This window comes from Leuciscus leuciscus (assembly GCF_965113295.1).
Source record: "Leuciscus leuciscus genome assembly, chromosome: 3".
NCBI lineage: Eukaryota > Metazoa > Chordata > Actinopteri > Cypriniformes > Leuciscidae > Leuciscus > Leuciscus leuciscus.
The window spans coordinates 17863196-17882294 of record NC_138727.1 but is presented as its reverse complement, the minus strand read 5'-3'; the positions used below and the strand labels follow the sequence as shown (position 1 = coordinate 17882294).

At 43.2% G+C, this 19099-nt stretch overlaps 1 protein-coding gene and 1 long non-coding RNA gene across 2 annotated transcripts in view; both read right to left on the bottom strand.

The window, feature by feature from the left end:
- The window catches only part of dnah6 (dynein, axonemal, heavy chain 6), a 127018-nt gene that overhangs the window by 68000 nt on the left and 39919 nt on the right, over window positions 1-19099 (bottom strand). Inside the window, exons 30-41 of the mRNA XM_082164569.1 lie at window positions 18770-18925; window positions 18083-18244; window positions 13717-13854; window positions 13435-13602; window positions 12571-12719; window positions 4419-4526; window positions 3147-3702; window positions 2912-3034; window positions 2540-2722; window positions 1817-1960; window positions 301-522; window positions 51-198 (exon numbers count right to left, since the gene is read on the bottom strand). Coding sequence (XP_082020695.1) covers window positions 51-198; window positions 301-522; window positions 1817-1960; window positions 2540-2722; window positions 2912-3034; window positions 3147-3702; window positions 4419-4526; window positions 12571-12719; window positions 13435-13602; window positions 13717-13854; window positions 18083-18244; window positions 18770-18925 — 2257 coding nt within the window. The remainder of the gene's footprint in view (window positions 1-50; window positions 199-300; window positions 523-1816; window positions 1961-2539; window positions 2723-2911; window positions 3035-3146; window positions 3703-4418; window positions 4527-12570; window positions 12720-13434; window positions 13603-13716; window positions 13855-18082; window positions 18245-18769; window positions 18926-19099) is intronic.
- LOC309495053 lies at window positions 5921-6570 on the bottom strand. Its single transcript, XR_014204527.1, has 2 exons — window positions 6372-6570; window positions 5921-6091 (listed from the first exon to the last, which is right to left on the bottom strand). It is a non-coding gene; the product is annotated as an uncharacterized lncRNA (long non-coding RNA).

The following is a 19099-nucleotide window of genomic DNA, read 5'->3' as shown; positions in this document are numbered from 1 at the left end:
CAGTATGGTAGTTTACACACCCGCCATAATTGTATCTAAATTCCCCTTACCAAGTATATTCTTTTTCTTCCTCTCCAGTTTTGACTCAATGATCTCTTGGGTTCTGGCTGATGAAGTTTGGGCTGAGAAGTTGATGTAGACGGGGACATAACCTGCCTTTTCCTGGACACTGTTCAACAATGCCCGTGCCACAACAGACTAAAACACACAATAAGCCTAGTAAGCAGTTTCTAGTGACGAAACATAAAACTTTACTGCTTCACACACTCTTACATCACATTAAACATATGCCCGTCTTACCTTTCCCACTCCAGTGATGCCAGTAAAGAGGACAGAGTGATTAACAGACAGTAGTTTTTCCATGAGGTATCCATACCTCACCGTGTCTGTGGTGGGTACCAGCATCTCAAAGAAGGGCAACTCACTGTTATAACTAAAGGAGGGAATGATCCTCTCCCATGGCTCCAAACATTTAGTAGCAAAGTTCATATATACGCTCCACAAATCACATCCACTGGGCAACTGTTATTGAGAGAGAGAGAGAGAGAGAGAGAGAGAGAGAGAGAGAGAGAGAGAGAGAGAGAGAGAGAGAGAGAGGTCACTAAATTATGTATTACATTTAAAATGCTATTTTTCGTGAAATGAAAGTAAATGGGGACAGGTCAAGTTCCTAAAACGACAACATAAAACACACTAAAGGTAGTCCATATGGTTTGTGCTCTGTATTTCAGGTTTTCTCAATAGTTGTGTGTGAGAAACAGTTTTGAGGATGCAACAACCAATTTTTGTCAATTTGGATGGATGGATGGATGGATGGATGGATGGATGGATGGATGGATGGATGGATGGATGGATGGATGGATGGATGGATGGATGGATGGATGGATGGATGGATGGATGGATGGATGGACGATGGATGGATGGATGCTGTAGGTAGGCTTAGATGCTTCAATTTAATAATTATAAGGGGATTTGTTCAAATAAGTATAACAGTAATAGCAAGAGTCAGAGAAGAAAAAAGAAAAAAATGTGTTTTGGGAGTCTGTATTATAAGGGCAGGTTCTAATACCCTTGTTCATTTCAAATTAACCACTTCCTATTCTTCTGCCCGCCCCTCCTCCCTGGATCATTCTGTCTTGCTCTGTGGAATACTAATAATGACACTCTCCACTGCATTCCGAGCTTCTGAAATAAACACACCTTCCCTTAATCCTTATACAAATGTCTGGGGCATATTGTTTTTCTTCAATCTATTTCCCATTAAATATTCCTGAGGTCACATTTATGAATGTGACTGACACACGAGACAAGACACAGCTGTCTATATAAAAAGAATTGAACCAGTCAGGTGCCATATATAATTTACAATGACCTATCAGTCAGGTCAGTGTGCTCTTTTCAGGGTCAAAGCCCAGAGGAGGTTTGCAGTGTCTTCAATGTTCCACATCAGTTGTTTAACAGAAATAGCTACTGTATGGCCATTGAGAATACATTCAGATGGGACTAGAGAAACAAAAATTATTACCTTTTGAATTATGTAAAATTATGAAAACATTATGGGTGCAGATCTGTAGAGAACTAAACATGTTCATCCAAATCTTGTAGCACATAATGGTCTTTTCCTGAACAAAATGCTATTAGAAAGCTAATATGATTGTCATAAATTAAGGCAATAAAACAGAAATTCCCAGATATGCTCACTGATAAATTTCCATAAATCTAAGCATACTTCACAGGTTAATCAAAATGATCTGAGATTTCAGAGTATATGAAATGTTCCTATGCATTACATTGCATTTTACATTTATTCCTTTACCTTTGTATCACTGTTGTCCTCAAACTGCCGCCTGACAAAGGTGTCGAATGTGTCCCAGTGGCTGTCAATCAAATTACCGCCCACTGCCCACAGGTAGCAGAACACAAACGTCTGACATAACATATTGCTCAACTTGCTGGACTCCTACAAATACATACACAAAAAGCACATAAATTAAATAGATGGATATCACCGCACTGCAATTTCTACTGAAATTGATATGAGACACTACTGAATGTTGATATGAGAGTGTTACGAGTGTACAGCAGTTTTGGGGTCTGAATGTTCTGAACTGTGCCAGTCCAGGGTTTTAATTTGTGGTATTTAACTTACAACTCAAGTTCCCACTCCTCTCTGAATCCTTATATTTCCGCATTTTTCTCAAAGGCGAGAAACCAAGAAACCACTAGCATTTATTTCAAATAAAGATCTTTTGTAACATTATAACATTTTACTATTCATTATTTTATATTTGCTTTATAAGCAAGTATTAATTATATTTTATTATGAATTGAATGCATCCTAGCTAAATACAATTATTAATTTCTTTCTTTCAAAAACAAACAAACCTTGAACTACCTTGAACAGTAGTGTAGATGGTTAGTGTAGATCTACTAGGTTTTACTTTTTTTGTCTTTAACCACATTATCAATTAGACGTCCTGTAGAAGCTTTCTAAAATATGTTAATGATTAATTTTGGTGATAGCTATGATGCATAATACCATATTGAGGTTAGGGGCTCCATTGCTGAACAGTAACGCTTCCAATAGGCAGCAGAGGGTTGTGACTTTACTAATGTCCACCTGTCCAATGGCCTGAACACAGTGCTTTGAAACAAACTGCAGGCCCTTCTCCACATATTTTTGAAACAGCTCCATCAGATAGCCACGTACAGGCTCTGTAATCTAAAAAAGAAAAAGAAAAACACACACATTTCCCAGATGGTAAAAACAAACTAAAAGACATTCTAAGTCCAACCTCTTTAAGGTTTGCCTATAAAACTATTAATTAAGACTCTTTCTAATGCGTCCGTGACTGTAAAACAATGTGAACACTCTGCTTTGTGAGTCCTCAGAGAGTTTTAATGGCTTCACCTTCTCGGCTAAACCTGTAAGCCACGTTTGAACATACGGCATCCACTTAAGCTCCTCTGGGTCAATGTACACCATCCCGCAACGGCTTACTGTGGCAGGAGATGCCACTGCCAGGTCTTGAACCTGATTGAGAAAAGCGTGGCATGTAAGCGTACGTGACTAGCCTCTAGTTAAAAGCGGGAAATGCATGTGGAATTTAACAAACGGGGAACATGTGCACCTTTGCGCATCTCACCTCAAACAACATGTGTATGGAAGGTGTGAGCTTAATCCTTTCACTGTTGGCCAAGCAGAGCATCTTATTATCATCCAGGACTGTGTTCATATTCTCAATCCACAGTGCATCCACCGGGCCATCACTGATCACCCATTTGTGGTCATCACTGAAGTCCTGAACTGCTGCCCGCACAGAAAGCGCCATCAGACCATCCCGCCATTCCAGCGTCAGCGGGTTCACCTCCCCGTAAAGCTCGCCCATGCTCACTGACTTTGGGTTGAGCACATAGGTCTTAACAGGGCGGTAGAAGGGATTTTGGTGGCCAGCGTGATGCAGGGTATCCAAGGTGTCTGCCAGCACACGATAGACAGTAGTCTTGCCACTCCCGGCAGGCCCCACGAGCATTACCCCATGGCGGACCAGCATGGTCTCGTACAGCTGGATGACCTTGCTTATGATGCATGGGAGGGGCTGGAGGGAGCGTTGGCACAGAGATGAGTGAATGGTAGACTGCAGGACACCGTAGTCATGCTCTGGGATGGCGACGCCAGGGAAGAGGTCTGACAGGATTCCACTAAGGGAAAAAGAGTGGGTATTCACACACAAATATAGTGGCCCCGAGAAGTCCTTGGACTTTAAAGTCACACTTAATTTCACTGAATTACAAAAAGGTTTTATTTTTTTACTTTATATCTAAAGAAATTAATGGTACTTCTGACAAATATGACTTAAATAATGTACACATGAGATAGAAAAAGCTATTTTATTCTACGTAATGGTGGCTCCCCCTCATGGTGGGTGCCATGGTCAATAACCATCTATCTCTCTCTCACACAAACACACACACACATACTGTGTGTATGTAGGTTTTTGTGTTTTAGGATTTAAATAAAACATTCTGCATTTTACATTTTCAAAAAACCCAAATTTAGTATGATTTATAAGCTGTTTTCATCATGGGAAACAAAAAATGTCCAAAGATTTCTGTATGTCCTTCCTCACGTATTCTCTCATTAATAATGTTTCAAAAGATCTCTACTTCAGATAAATGCAGATCTTTTAAACTTTTTTTTTTCCATCAAAGAATCCTGAAAATAATACACACATTGATTATAAAAAAATAACTACTTGAGCACCAAATCAGTATATTAGAATGATTTCTGAGGGATCATGTGACTCGGAAGTCTGTAGTAAAGGCTGCAGAAAATTCCGCTTTGTCATCAATAAAAAAAAATATTACTGTTTTTACTACCTTTTTTTCCACGTGAGATATTAAAAACCTGTGGTCACCTGAAAAGCACTGCATCATCTTTGAGGAACTTGGGAAGGTTCGAATCTCGCAGAGCTCTGATCAGCACAACATCCTCGCTTAACTGAGGGTTTTCTCTTTTTAATGACCTGAACACCACACACACATAATAAATAACATATTAACAGTTGTTCAGAAAAAATGAGCAGGGATACACAACTTGCAGCACAAAAACATTGGATTCTCTCAGTATTTTTACACTGCATGCACACAGGACATCACACGATAGATCTTATTATAGATGGCATTCACAAATTAAACAAGATTTTTACATTTTCTGAAGAAAATGGAAGCGATGCTCTGTGAGTGCTCTGTGAGTGCTTTTAGTGCATTGCTATGTGGTTGCTAGGGTGGAAAATATGAGGTAAGTGGTGCTTGCCCGCCACAATATTAGGATGTTGTAGGTGGTTTTGCTAGGGTGGTTGCTAGGTCATTTCTAGATGGTTGCTATGTGGCTGCTTCCTGGCTTAGGGGATTTTTTCACACATTTTAATGTTTTAAGGATCAATTCACACCTCTCCTCAACAAGACACATGATTCAAGGTGTCATTCATGCCTTGATAAGTACCACTAATTAGTACTGTGGGAATCATAAAAGACATCCAAGCTATTAAACAGCCTGTATTAATTCCATATCAGTAATTTACACAGAATATGGTGTTCAAATTTACTCTCACCTTTTAAACACTCTCGCTACAGCTGTTCATATATTCTTGTAAATAGTTTAGTAGCCTAAATCAAACTGATTTAAAGACAGACATTTTGAACCACGGAAGAACACAGTGTAATAAAGGGACAAGGAAGTGAAGTTATACTGCACATAAAACCTGAGTGCTAATAAAATGTGCCAGTGACATGCGGTTAACACACACTGAAGACTTGCTGTTGGCCATGATCTGCTTAGAGGTTTCTTGCATAACTGTATTTACCCAAACACATCACTAACTGAGACTGAGCATGTGCAAATTAATTCTCAATCAAAGGTTGACTTGTTTATAAAACAAAGGCAATAAAAGTGTGAGAAGACAAGAGTGGCCTAGAAAAGCCTGGCCTAAACAAACACTTTCCAAGACTGATTTACGCTATTTATGTAATGTTCATTGTTGAAAGATCATTATACAGTACATGTCTTTTCTGTCACTTTAGATTAATTTAAAGTTACAAAAGATTTCTATTTCAAATAATGTTGTTCTTTTAACCTTTCAATTCATCAAAAAATCCTGAAAAAATGTGTCATGGTTTCCACAAAAATATTAAGCAGCACAATTATTGATTTCTGAAGGATCATGTGACACTGACCCTGGGCTGGAGCAATGGCTTTGCCATCACAGGAATAAATTACATTTTAAATTATATGGAAATAGAAAACAGTTATATTAAGTTGTAGGGCTGGGCAAAAAAAGAGATTTTTCAATTAATCGTTTTTTAAAATGTGGTCGGTTCAAAATCGATTCTCAAACGCCACGAATCGATTTTTTCCATATTTATTTATCTATTACCCAAAAGCCAGTATTAGTTTTCCTCCACTGTTCATAGGCTTGCAAACTCCATTTTATAGCTAATGCTGTGAGATTTTATGTTTGTTTTATCTTAATCATAAAATAACCTCAACTAGTGCTGCACGATTAATCATATCGCAATCACGATGTCAAGCCTACGCAATTATATGACGCAAAATGCTGTTATTTTATATGAAATAAACAAATTTAACGCATTTAACGCAGCATCTGTTCATTTTTGTCATCCTTTGGCTAGTGTTACATGATCCCGCTCTTATTCATGCAAATGTTTTTAAACCATTCATGCGCGACAAGACAAAAAAGAGCTCGCTGCCTGTGAATGTCCTGACTGTGACACACAGAAAGACTCGCGCTGATATCGTGCGTGCGCACAAGACCGCCCAGAATACAGTTTTCTTTCGCGCTTGAACGAACAATAACACACACAATTATGCCAAAATGTCTTTTTGTCGAGTATCTTCATAACATAAGAGCAGTCTTATGATGAACGTGAAGAGTTGTGACTCGCGAGAGAATGAGGCGCGTGTGAGATCCGCGTCTCTGTCAGCAGCGGCTAGTCTTAAAGGGACAGTACACAGTAGCCACTAATTATCTCTGTCGTTAAAGTTAATCAAAGAACGCCTCGGTTACGACTGTAACCTCGGTTCCCTGAAGAGGGAACGAGCGTTGCGTCGAAAAGCTGACGCTATGGGAACGCTTTGCGTGATGACGTCTTGAAGCACATGTAAAATCAGTCCAATGGTGTGGCGGAACGTCAGAGGCGGGTGACGTCACGTACCAGGAAGCTATAAAAGCCGGCCCGAAACAGAAAACGAAAGCTTCGTAAAGTCTGAAGTCGCGCTGACAGGCATGAAGGAGATATGGCAAGGCGACGCAACGCTCGTTCCCTCTTCAGGCAACCGAGGTTACAGTCGTAACCGAGGCGTTCCCTTTCAAGGGAACTCCCGTTGCGTCGAAAAGCTGACGCTATGGGAACGTCTATACCAACGCCTCCATAGCTACAAATGTCTGTCCTGTGTGTAATCATGTGAGCAGCACTAAGAAGACAAAACATGAGACCCTAGAGTAGAGTCTAAATCCAGAGAGTAGAACCTGACGAAGGTGTGCGGTGAGGACCAGCCTGCCGCATCACAGACGTCCTGTAACGATACTCCTGATATAAGGGCCTTAGAGGCCGCCATACTCCTAGTAGAGAGCGACCGGACAGCCAAAGGAGAAGGCTGTCCAGCCGCCTCATAAGCCAGTGAGATAGTCTCAACCACCCACTTGCTCATCCTTTGCTTAGACACTGGACCTCCCTTGTTAGGGGAGCAAAAGTCACTTTTACGCCACAGGGCAGCTCTGTGGACATACGCGTCTAACGCCCGAACAGGGCAAAGCAAATTATTCGCCTCCTGGTCCGATTTCGAAAGGGAGGAGGACCTCCAAGTGCCACGAAGGAAACGAGATACCAAGGGGTCTTTCCCCACAGACATTCCACCCAAAGGACTGTGGTAAGCACCTATGGCCGCCACATAGACCTTTAAAGTGGACGGGGTCAGACCTGCAGTGAACCGTTCCTGCAGGAACTCCAGCACTGTACCAATTGGGCAGTGGACTGGGTCCAACCGACGGTCACTACACCAAGAAGTGAATACTCTCCACTTCAGGGCATAAAGTTTCCTCGTGGAGGGAGCTCTGGACTGTAGAATGGTCTCAACAACCTCGGTTGAGAGACCTGACTCTATGAGCTGGGCCCCCTCAGAGGCCAAGCCCACAGGTTCCACAGTTCTGGCCGAGGGTGAAATATCGAGCCCTCTGCCTGGGACAGAAGGTCCCTCCTGACGGGTAACTCCAGAGGATGCCCGTCGAGGAGGGACACAAGATCGGGAAACCATACTCTGCCCGGCCAGCGCGGGGCTATAAAAAGCAGGCAAACCCGGTCCCTGCGAACTCTTTCCAGAACTCCCGGGAGCAGAGCAACTGGGGGAAAGGCGTACAGACGTAGCCTCGGCCACGTCTGTACCATAGCATCCAGTCCCAGAGGAGCTGGATGCGTGAAGGAGAACCAAAGTGGACAGTGAGACGTCTCTCGAGACGCAAACAGATCCACTTATAATTTCCATATCAGCTCCACCACCTCGGGGGTGGAGCCACCATTCCCCGGGCCTCGGCCCCTGTCTCGACAGAGTGTCTGCTCCTATATTCTGGACCCCGGGGATGTAGGCTGCCTTGAGTGACAGCAACTTCCCCTGGGACCACAAGAGGATATGGCATGCCAGCGCAAACCCCCTTGATATAGGCGACTACCGACGTGTTGTCCGTATGTACTACACATGGTGTCCCCTGAGACCTGTGATAAAGCTCCTCAGAGCCCGGAAGACAGCTAACATCTCTAGGCTATAGAATGCCAGGAACGATGATGGTCTTCCCACAGACCTTGAGATGAGCGACCCTCAGGATCGCTCCCCAACCCGTGAGGGAAGCATCCGTCGTTAGCAGTTTGCGACGACAAGGAGCTCCCAGCACTGGGCCCTGGGACAGGAACCAAGGTTTCTTCCACATAACCAAGGCACGTAGGCATCACCGCGTGACCTTGATTGTGCGAAATGGGTTGCCCCTCGGGGAAAAACCCTCTGGTCCTGAGCCACCACTGCAGGGGCCTCATGTGCAGCAGTCCAAAAGGTATCCCGTTGGAAGCTGCTGCCATGAGACCCAACAGTCTCTGGAACTGTTTGACAGTGAGTAGCTGGCCTAGCTTTACACTTCTCACAGCTGCCAGGATGGAATCGAAGCGTGGCGATGACAGGCGCGCCTGCATCGACACTGAATCCCAAACCACGCCTAAAAAAGTGGTCCTCTAAAATGGAGAAAGCACACTCTTCTTGGCGTTCAGCCGTAACCCCAACTCTTTCATATGGGCGAGAACAACATCTCGATGTTGAACCGCCATCTAATGCGACTGAGCTAAAATCAACCAATCGTCGATGTAGTTCGTGATGCGAATACCCCGGAGGCGCAGAGGCGCCAGAGCTGCATCCACGCATTTGGTGAAAGTGCGGGGTGATAAAGCTAGGCCGAATGGAAGAACTCGATATTGGTATGCTTTGCCCCCGAAAGCAAACCTCAGGAACTTCCAATGACACGGACGGATGGAAATATGCGTCCTTGAGGTCTATCGTGACAAACCAGTCCTCGGACCAGATCTGTGGCACGATTTGTCTCAAGGTTAACATTTTGAACTTGAGCTGCATGTACTCGTACAGAACTCGAAGATCTAAAATGGGACGCAATCCCCCGTCCTTTTTTGGAACTATGAAGTACCGGTTGTAAAACCCGGTTTCCCTGTTGGAGGGGGGTACATATTCTATGGCCCCTTTCTCTAACAGAGTGTTTACTTCCTGTTCCATAACCAGAACCTGCTCGGGGCCCACCACTGTGGGCAGGACCCCCATAAACCGCGGTGGGCGTTAATAGAATTGTATCTAATACCCTTTTTCCACGGTCTGCAGGACCCAACGAGAAACATTTGACAGTAGCTTCCACGCTGTCAAAGATTCTACTAGAGGTACCAGTCTCTCGAGACTGGTTTCTGGATTTTGTTGCTGTTGAGTAGTCGGTTCGTCGCCCTGTAACGGCGCACCGGCAGGGAACGACCAAACAGACTGCTCCAGCACCCTCCTCAGAGGGGGCGGGCATCCCGAGGCCACTACGTTTCCGGGTGGACCTTGAGATATGTGCTCGCCGGAGACCGCTGCGCCCTGTAACACCGGAGGCGGCAGGGTTGGCAGAACGGTCCCCTGAGGGCACCGAAGAGAGACGGCACCGTATTTTTCTCCTGCTGTTGAGTAGTCGGTTCGTCGCCCTGTAACGGCGCACCGGCAGGGAACGACCAAACAGACTGCTCTAGCACCCTCCTCAGAGGGGGCGGGCATCCCGAGGCCACTACGTTTCCGGGTGGACCTTGAGATATGTGCTCGCCGGAGACCGCTGCGCCCTGTAACACCAGAGGTGGCAGGGTTGGCAGAACGGTCCCCTGAGGGCACCGAAGAGAGACGGGCACCGTGAAAAGAGGTGTTAACCGCTCTGCTTCGGGGGGACTACCCTCATTTGTCCTGAGCCCTCAGACATCAGGACTTTTTCCCAGCAGCCTTCTTGGCGGTAATAACGGTCCGCAGATCCGTTTTACCCCTCGAAGACTGCTGGGTTTGAGAGCGCCCTCCGTGTCCCCGAGATTTTTGTGGGGGAGCACGAGAGGACACACTCTGTTTTTGAGTGGCACGATGTTCAGCGCTCTTTTTAGAGGAGTGAGGCTGCTCCCGCTCAGCAGCCTCAATGAAAGAACGGCGGGGGAGAAGTTTTTGTAATGCAGCTGCCTGTTTAGCAGCTTCCTGAGATTTAGCTACCGCACTGTTTACTGCATCACCAAATAAACCACAGTGGAAACCGGAGCATCTAAGAGAACGTGCTTTTCTTTCTCTTTTATATCGCTCAAATTGAGCCACAGATGCCTCTCAGTGGCCACCAGGGCTGCCATAGACCGCCCGATTGATTTAGCGGTCTCCTTGGTGGCCCTGAGAGACAGATCTGTGGCTCTGCGTAGTTCAGCCACTGTGTCAGGACCAATTCCCCCGCCCTCCTCTAAATCCCCCAATAATTCTGCCTGATAGGCTTGCATAATAGACATCGTATGCAGACACGCTGCAGCTTGACCAGCGGCTGCATACGATTTATGAACCAGAGATGATGTGAATTTTACTGGCTTAGAGGGAAGTGAAGGAGCTTTCAGGGAAGATGCCGTTGCTGGAGAGAGATAGCTCGCAAGCGTCTCCTCCACCTTCGGCATCTCCCCATAACCATATTCTTTATATTTGTGAATGGAAGAATAGTGGGATGTTTGTGGTGCATACACTCTGTATGAAACCGGTTTTCCCCACGATTTCGACACCTCGGTGTGGAGATCGGGGAAAAACGGAAGGCTTCTTCGCTGAGGCTGTGTACGAGATGGCAGGAAGCGTTCGTCGAGCTTACTTTTCGAACGAACGTCCTGCCTATCCTCTGGCCACTCAATAGATAGTCTGTCAACTGCTCTAGTAATAACATCGAGCAGTTCCTCAAACGCATGAGACTGAGGTGGCGAATCCTCAGACTCAGCTTCAATACTCACAACATCCAACTCCTCAGAGCTGGACAGTTGCAGTATTGGTGCCTCTATCGGGGGGGAAGAAACCGCAATGCGTGCTTCCACACCCTGATGAGAGGCACTGGATCTGTCAGATTGATGCTGAGATAAGGCAGAGCCCGTCTCAACATCCACTGACAGATCCATTTGCGAACCCCAGGTCTGAGATCGCCGCCGAGCCTCAGCCGCGGCGGGACCCGAGCCCTCGGGAACGCGATCGGGATTGAACCGAGCCAAGCGGGATCGGAGCGTGCGCAATGGAAGCGCGTCGCAATGCACACAGTCACCACCCTCGAGTGCTGACTGGGCATGCTCCTCACCCAAACAAACAACACAAAGAGTGTGAGTATCACCTCCCGTTAAATAACGCGGGCAGGGATGGACACACACTCTAAACTGCTGCTTGCTCGCCATACTGAATATATATATATAATATAGACAGACAACACCAAATAACAAGGACAGATTCAACACAGAGCGCAACTGAAGACTCAGAAAGCTTTCGTTTTCTGTTTCGGGCCGGCTTTTATAGCTTCCTGGTACGTGACGTCACCCGCCTCTGACGTTCCGCCACACCATTGGACTGATTTTACATGTGCTTCAAGACGTCATCACGCAAAGCGTTCCCATAGCGTCAGCTTTTCGACGCAACGGGAGTTCCCTTGAAAGGGAACAAAGGGAACAGAGAAAAACACTCACTGCTCTTGACTAAAGAACTTTTTTAACTTTAATAAGGATTAGTCTATATATACTTTATAATTAATGCATCGCAGACTGTTTAATAACTTTATTCAATTTCTGTATATGTCCTACCTGTTAGACAGGAAGGGCACAGGTAAATATGATATGCAAGTTTTTTTTTAATGGCTTTATGAGAGGATTGTTAACCTGTTTGATCAAGGCTTGCGACTGTTCTGACTTGTCCAATTTTCAGCAGCAATTTTGCGAGTCTATTCATTGTATGCATTTGAAATATAGAGTTGGGTTCTGTTTTAATGTACCCAAGTGTACCTAAAATAAAAAAGTTTAATATACAGGTTTGTAGCTCTTAATTTCTTTTTATTAATTAACCACTTGTAAACTTATGTTCACTGTTCTTTTTTTTATTTATAAATATAAAATTTGTATTAAATCTATATTCATTGAGTGGAATCGAAATCGAATTTAGAATCGAAATCGAAAATCGAATCGAGAATCGAAATCGAATCGAATTGTAACATCTGAATCGATACCCAGCCCTATTAAGTTGTAGCAATATTTCACAATAAAAAACAACAACATTTTTTTACTGAGAGTTTGATTAAATAAATGCAACCTTGGACATAAAAAAAAATTATAATTTGTACCAACCCCAAACTTTTGAACGGTAGTGTGTGAGATTGACTCATTGAGTAATGTGAAAATGTGTTTGTGCTGTAGAAAAAGAGCAGAGATCAACCCTGAATGCCTCACCCTGCCATGACCAGCACAGATTTGACAGCTCTCATGCCAAAGTCATAGTGATCCTGCTGAGAGAGCTGCTCACTGCAGAGCTTGTACATCTGAGTCATCTTCCTAGCAAGAGTCTTACTAGACTCAAAGCCCTCAGAGTACAAGATCACCTACAGGGAGAGAGAGAGGTTTTCAGGTTAAAGATACTGTAGAACTGTTTGGATTGTCAGATAAGACATTCTAATATAGACATGCTAGAGTATATAAGTGATTTTAAGTCAGATATAATGCAATATTTACTTTTGGCCTAAAGCACTTGATCAGGTATGATTTTTGGCCTTTGCAGTAAGAGGTTTAGGCACCTCTGCTCTAAATGCTCCAAATTACTTCATCATTTCATAATTTTACACAGGGAATAAAGTGTGTATTGAAGTTAAAAGTACATTTTCTAACCAATGAATTGTGGAAATTTACAAACAGCAAATCACAGTGTTAAGACACCAGTTTCCTCTCAGGAAAGGCTAATTCTCACTGCACCAACAGACGTCGAATGAAGCAGACAATCACCAGATTACAGCACATCACTTCTCGAACATTCCACTACCCGACAATGTTTAATCTGCGAAAACAAGTGCTGTGGCAACAAGTGGAAAACAAGTGGCAACAGACTCAGACTGATGACACTCTGATCCAACAAATCCAGAAGAATGTGTCTGTTTCCATTGGTCTGTCAGTGCAGTGTGAATTAGCCTTAACGCACACACATGAACAGAGAAAAGCTTTTAATGAGTACACACATTAGGTGAGCAGTGCAATCTCTGACCTCTCCACCTAGTGTGGTTTATCATCATTACTGGGATCAGATCAGGAGGTTTAATCACACACCTCAGCGATAAGAGCATAGTTGGGCACCATCATGGCTATGGGTCGGAAAAGGGCTTTCAGGTTGTCAGGGAGTTCGGTTCTGCCTGCGTAACCAGGGTTCATAGTGATGAAGGCAGCACACGTCATCACCAATTTTATCTCTCTTCCCTCAAACGTGAAATGAGTTAGCTGCAGAAAATAATCACAATCCAGACACATGCAGTTACAAAAAATTCCAGTATAAGTACTTGTTTGTGAGCATATGATACTGTACATGCATATGTGAGTGTGTATGTGCTTTACCTTGGCTGCCTTGGCATTTCTGATAGTGATGAGTTGTTGAGCGATGACTGACAGTACCTCGATGTTGATGCGATTGAACTCATCAAAGCAGCACCAGGCACCTGACTGAGCCAAACCACTGAAGAACGTCCCCATCATCTGAACACACAAATGCCATATAACACTTGTAGCAAGCTGAATACTGAACCCCCTAAGGGCTTAGAATGAAAATATAGTAGTACATAGCATTACAATATGACATAGCAAAAGTAATTAATAAACAAATAGTTGAAAACTCATACTATTTGTACCATAACACTATCACAGAGTGAATATTTACATATTACATTTACATATGTTCACCTTAAAGGTAATGCATAAGAGTTAAACCATAAGCAATTGTCGTAAGTGCAATGACTATGATAAATACGCTGCAGCGCCAATTTGGCAAGGTTGATTAATCAGCTTATGTTTGGCTATTTCAAGATTATTGGCCAAAAATCATGCCTGTCTTGCGAATCCTTTCATTATTACCAACAAAGTATAAACATGATGGCAATAAGAGATTCAATGCACAGCTTCATTGATTATAATGGGAGTTTTCACAAGAGTGCAGCTTGTGTACCTCGCATTGTAATTGACAGCATCAGCGATTATAATGGCAATGATCTTTGCTCAACACTGTATGAAAAAACACAAGTCTGCCCACCATTATAGTGGTAAAATGTGTGTTTGTTTCTACTGTCTTGAGCAAGATCATTTTATAGGAAACGGAGTAATCCCTCTGATCAATCCAGATGTGTTGGTGTTGCATCTGTTCACCCTGTCTTAGATTCTTCCTCTTTATCAACTCAGTGTTCTTTCTAAAAGCCTTTCATGTTGTCTGGATCAGTAGCACTCACTAAGAATTCAAAACCTACACCGATCACCATATTGAGAGAGACAGGAGCAAACAGCAGTCTCTCATGGTTCAAAATGGATAAGTGCAAACTGGTGTATGCTCCAGAATTCCTGTTGATGGTGTACCTTATTCTAGGTAATGATTTGGATGGACATAAGGAATTTCCCCAAAAGACTGTAGAAAATCCTATGAGTGATGTGTACTGTAGATGTGCTACTCTGTCACACCCAAAAAATCTGTAATTTGAAGTTTAGTGGTGCAGAAATTTGTTGAAACGTGACGTATTGTGTTGCTTTGCTGGTCCTCTCTCTGGTCCTCTCTCTCTGGTTCTCTCTCTCTCTGGTTCTCTCTCTCTCTGGTTCTCTCTCTCTCTCTCTCTCGATGTGATTGGTGCTAATGGGACCAAGGGACAATAAAAGGCTCTGGAGTGCCTGAAGAGGGATCTCTGCTCAACATGTGATTTCCTGTTGTTCAATTGCACATATGCTATTGTGTGTTTGCTACAGTGTGTTGCTACTGCTAGCTTGTCTGTTGATCTGCCTTTTGCGTGCAGTGTGAATTTTGGTTTTGAATTGATAAGTGGCTGTCAATAATTTCCTTTTTTGTATATTTTGTAAAGTTTTGTAAATATCTTGTCCACACTTAGAAGCTGTAGGGGGTGAGTCCCATTTCTTTTGTAAATACTGTTTTCTCATGTTTTGCATTAGATTGGGAGATAGGATAATTTATTGTATTTTTAGTTTATTTTCTTTTGATAGGGAATTTAGTTTTTCTGTTAGGAGTTTGTTTGGTGTTTGTTTGTTGTTTTGGCCTTTGTTCACCCCTGAAGTTGTGGTTCTGTAAATAAGTGTACAAAGGATCTTTGGTTGCCAATTCCAGTTTATGTTGCAGCCTCACCCTAGATGGGGTCGTAACAAGTGGGGGCTCGTCCCGTGCTCCTTTGCTATCCTCGGACTGCTACTTTACTGCCAAGAATTGCTGGGCAAAATCCTCAACAGTGTTGCAGAAGAACTCAGCATCACACTCAGACTGGGCCCAGGGAAAGCTCTCTGCACTTATCTATGCTATCTATCGGTTACGCAATGAAAACCGTTCGGCCTGACGGTGGAAAAGCGGCTAAGGTGACAGGGAACAGTCACAAAAGGAGGACCTTGTACTGAAATACTTGACCCTCGAAGGCAAACCGAAGAAAAGGTGTGTTGAAGCAAGATCGAGGCATTAAAAGTATGCGTCTTTCAGGTCTATAACCGCAAACCAATCCTGCTGGGGAACGTATATCAGAATGTCCGTCAGCGTCAACATCTTGAATGGAATGGCCTGATTTAGATGGGCCTGTGCAGGGCCTGATTCAGAACTCACAGATCTAGGATTGGTCGACTCATAACCCACTGACTTTCTTTGGTATGATGAAGTAAGGGCTATAGAAACCCTTCTTCATCTCAGCTGGAGGGACAGGCTCTATTTTGTCCTTCACCAATAGTACTGCAATTTCCACACGCAGGACAAGGGCATCTTTGCCTGCCACCGAGGTAAAGAGGACACCATTGAACCTCGGTGGGCATCTGGTCAATTGAATTGCATAGATGAGTCTGACTGTCCCGATAAGCCAGCGCGACAGGTTGGGAAGCGCTAGCCAGGCTTCCGAACTCTGCACGACTGGCACCAGAGGAGCAATCAAGTTTGACATACCTGCGGTGGGCCGGTTCTGCAGAGCGTAGGACACCACTTGGCTGTGGGTATACTGGAACACCTTGTCCAATGCTCTGTGAACCCTGACTGGAACTAGCCGGTGGAAAGCAAGGAAGCTTTGTGTCCTCAGAACGTGCCACACTGAGCTGTGTTTTTTTTTTTTTTATGTGGGAACCAAATAGAAATCTATGCTTGCTCTTTGAGAGAGATCACCACTGTGATGCGCCATATTTCTTTTCAGGACCCGCTTCTTCTTTAGAGGTGAAATTGCAGGGAAACGAATTGCTTCGGAATGACTGTGAGGAACAAATTTGAATGAGTGTATGCATGTTAGCTCCTTTTATACCCGAATGTCCAGGGGAGTGGTGCATGCAAATTCCATTCGCCAATTCTTATTGGCCTATCAAGAGGTGATTGGGGCTCCCAAGTGCGACCCCTAGTGTCAGTCTTCGACACCACATTGAAGTAACTGACAGATAGGGAACTACATTACCCATTATCCTGTACAGAAATTTCAGCAAATAGAGTAGCAAATTGTGCCAAAAGATCTTGCAGGGAACATCCACTCCCATAATGCATGGGAAATTATGCAATTGAATTTGTCTCACTATTCTGTCAAAATACTTAAATATTTGTATGTATTTGTATACTGGTTGGCTTGGTTATATAGAAAGAATTATTAAAAAACATCCAGAATCAATGCCGCTGAAAAAGTGAGCACTAATGCACTCTATACTGATCCACAGGATGTCATTCTCACGTGCCACTAGGGCTGTCACTTTACGTTCGAAAAATCGTTTGCACAATCGATCGGACCAACCAACACAAGTTTCGAAAACGAAAATAAGGAATCGATTTTAACGGTCTTTTCTCAGAGCGCATCCAGCTCGTCACTATACGCCCGCAGCGAACGCGTGTCACACAGCAACTGCAGGCTCTGACAAACACACATAACAGCAAATTATACTTCTGCATAATGTTTCTCTTTTTACTACAAAAATGTGAATTCTGCCGGTATAGAGACAGTCTCATGCATACAGATACAGATTCGGCTACGGTCTACAATCGCCTACGTAGGCGAAATTTGTTTGACATTTCTAATCGTAAACATAGCCATGTTGAAGACTGCAGTAATGTTTTTCATTGATGTTATGGCAGTACACACTGCTTATTGTTTTTCGAGAATGTTGCCCTCCTGTTTGTCATTGTGCACAAAACTTCACGCCAATAAATCATCAGGAAAATTGCTGACTTTGAATTTTACAATCGATTCAATGAACACTTATGTCTCAAAAATCGAACAGGATTTTTTCACAAAAGTGACAGCCCTACCTGCCACCCATGTACTGAACTACAGAAATAACAATCCCCAGCCCAGCAAACCCCCAGGGAAAGGAATGATCAACAGAAAGAGCTATATGGTAAATTAATGTTCCGGTGACAGAATAAAAAAAGACAAACAGTGAACAATGACTATGACTGTTTTTAAGGCCTATTCAGAATCTTTAACATCTTTATGACATATGACTCCCCCAGCAAACACTAAACACTGGCCATAAATAAGGACAGCCTGCTGGGTAAAGCTCTCAGAAAGATGTCTACAGTTGTTTTTATAACGTACAGAGAACTTCAGTTGGAGCTCTGCTGCCTCCTATTGACAAATGCAATGAATGAATTCACTCTAATTTGACAGAAAAACAAGCATCTCTAGGTCATACTGGTTGTCTAGCTCCTTAACAAATTGATGAGGAAAAAAAATAAAATAAAAGTTGAACTGTAAGAGAGACAGATTAGTACCTTATAGTCGAGTCCATCTGAGCAGTTAAAGACCACACATTGGATTGCCAGAGCTTTCGCAAGGTCTTTAGTGGTCTCAGTTTTGCCTGTGCCAGCTGGACCTGCAGGAGCTCCCCCTAGATCCAGCTGCAGCGCTCCCATTAGGCAGAGGTAACATCGATCCTAAAATTAAAAAAGTAAACATATATGCAGTTCACACACACATTATTAGTACAATCATGCTCCTGATAAATCACGCACACCACACTGACATAGATCTGAAATTTCTATATATGCATAAAAATATAAATGTATTTGTTAAACTTGTATTTCTTATGACGTGAAAAGACGCAAACTGATATTGGCCATGAGGGCATAAATGCCACCATTTTAATATTTAAAATGTAGCGGCAAAAAATCTAAATCGATTTTTAATTCCATCAGAGCTTTATTTGTTGTTTGATAACTACATTTACATTGTGCATCTATAATTAATATGTGCATTTTTTTACAGCTACTTTTGTTTTTAATCTTGATTTGATTGAAATGAAGTTAAAGCCATCATTGTTCAAATTGCCAATTTATTTACATTATTTGATATACTTGGGCAAAACTCAAAACATATATACAGCATACAGTATGTATAAAATCATCATAAATGGGCTGAAAATAATTGTTCCCCTTCATTAAAAAAGTGAATATATGTACCGTCAGTGGCGTTATCACCAGACGAGGACACGCTCCCAAATATTCATATCCATAGACATACTGAGAGAGAGCCATCCGAGCCACACAATTATCCAAGGTCAAATCCCAATAATACCGCAACTGCCTCTGCCACTCGAAATTATCGCTGGAGTCCACCTACAAACACATAAACACATATGCAATAACCTCTTGAACTATCAGACATAATAGGTAAATAATTGGCATATGTATGGCAGTGGTTCTCAACTGATTGGTCGCAGCCTATTTTGATACAACTACAGGTCTGTTCTGATGGTCACGGACAACAGGGTTAAAATTAATAAAATAATA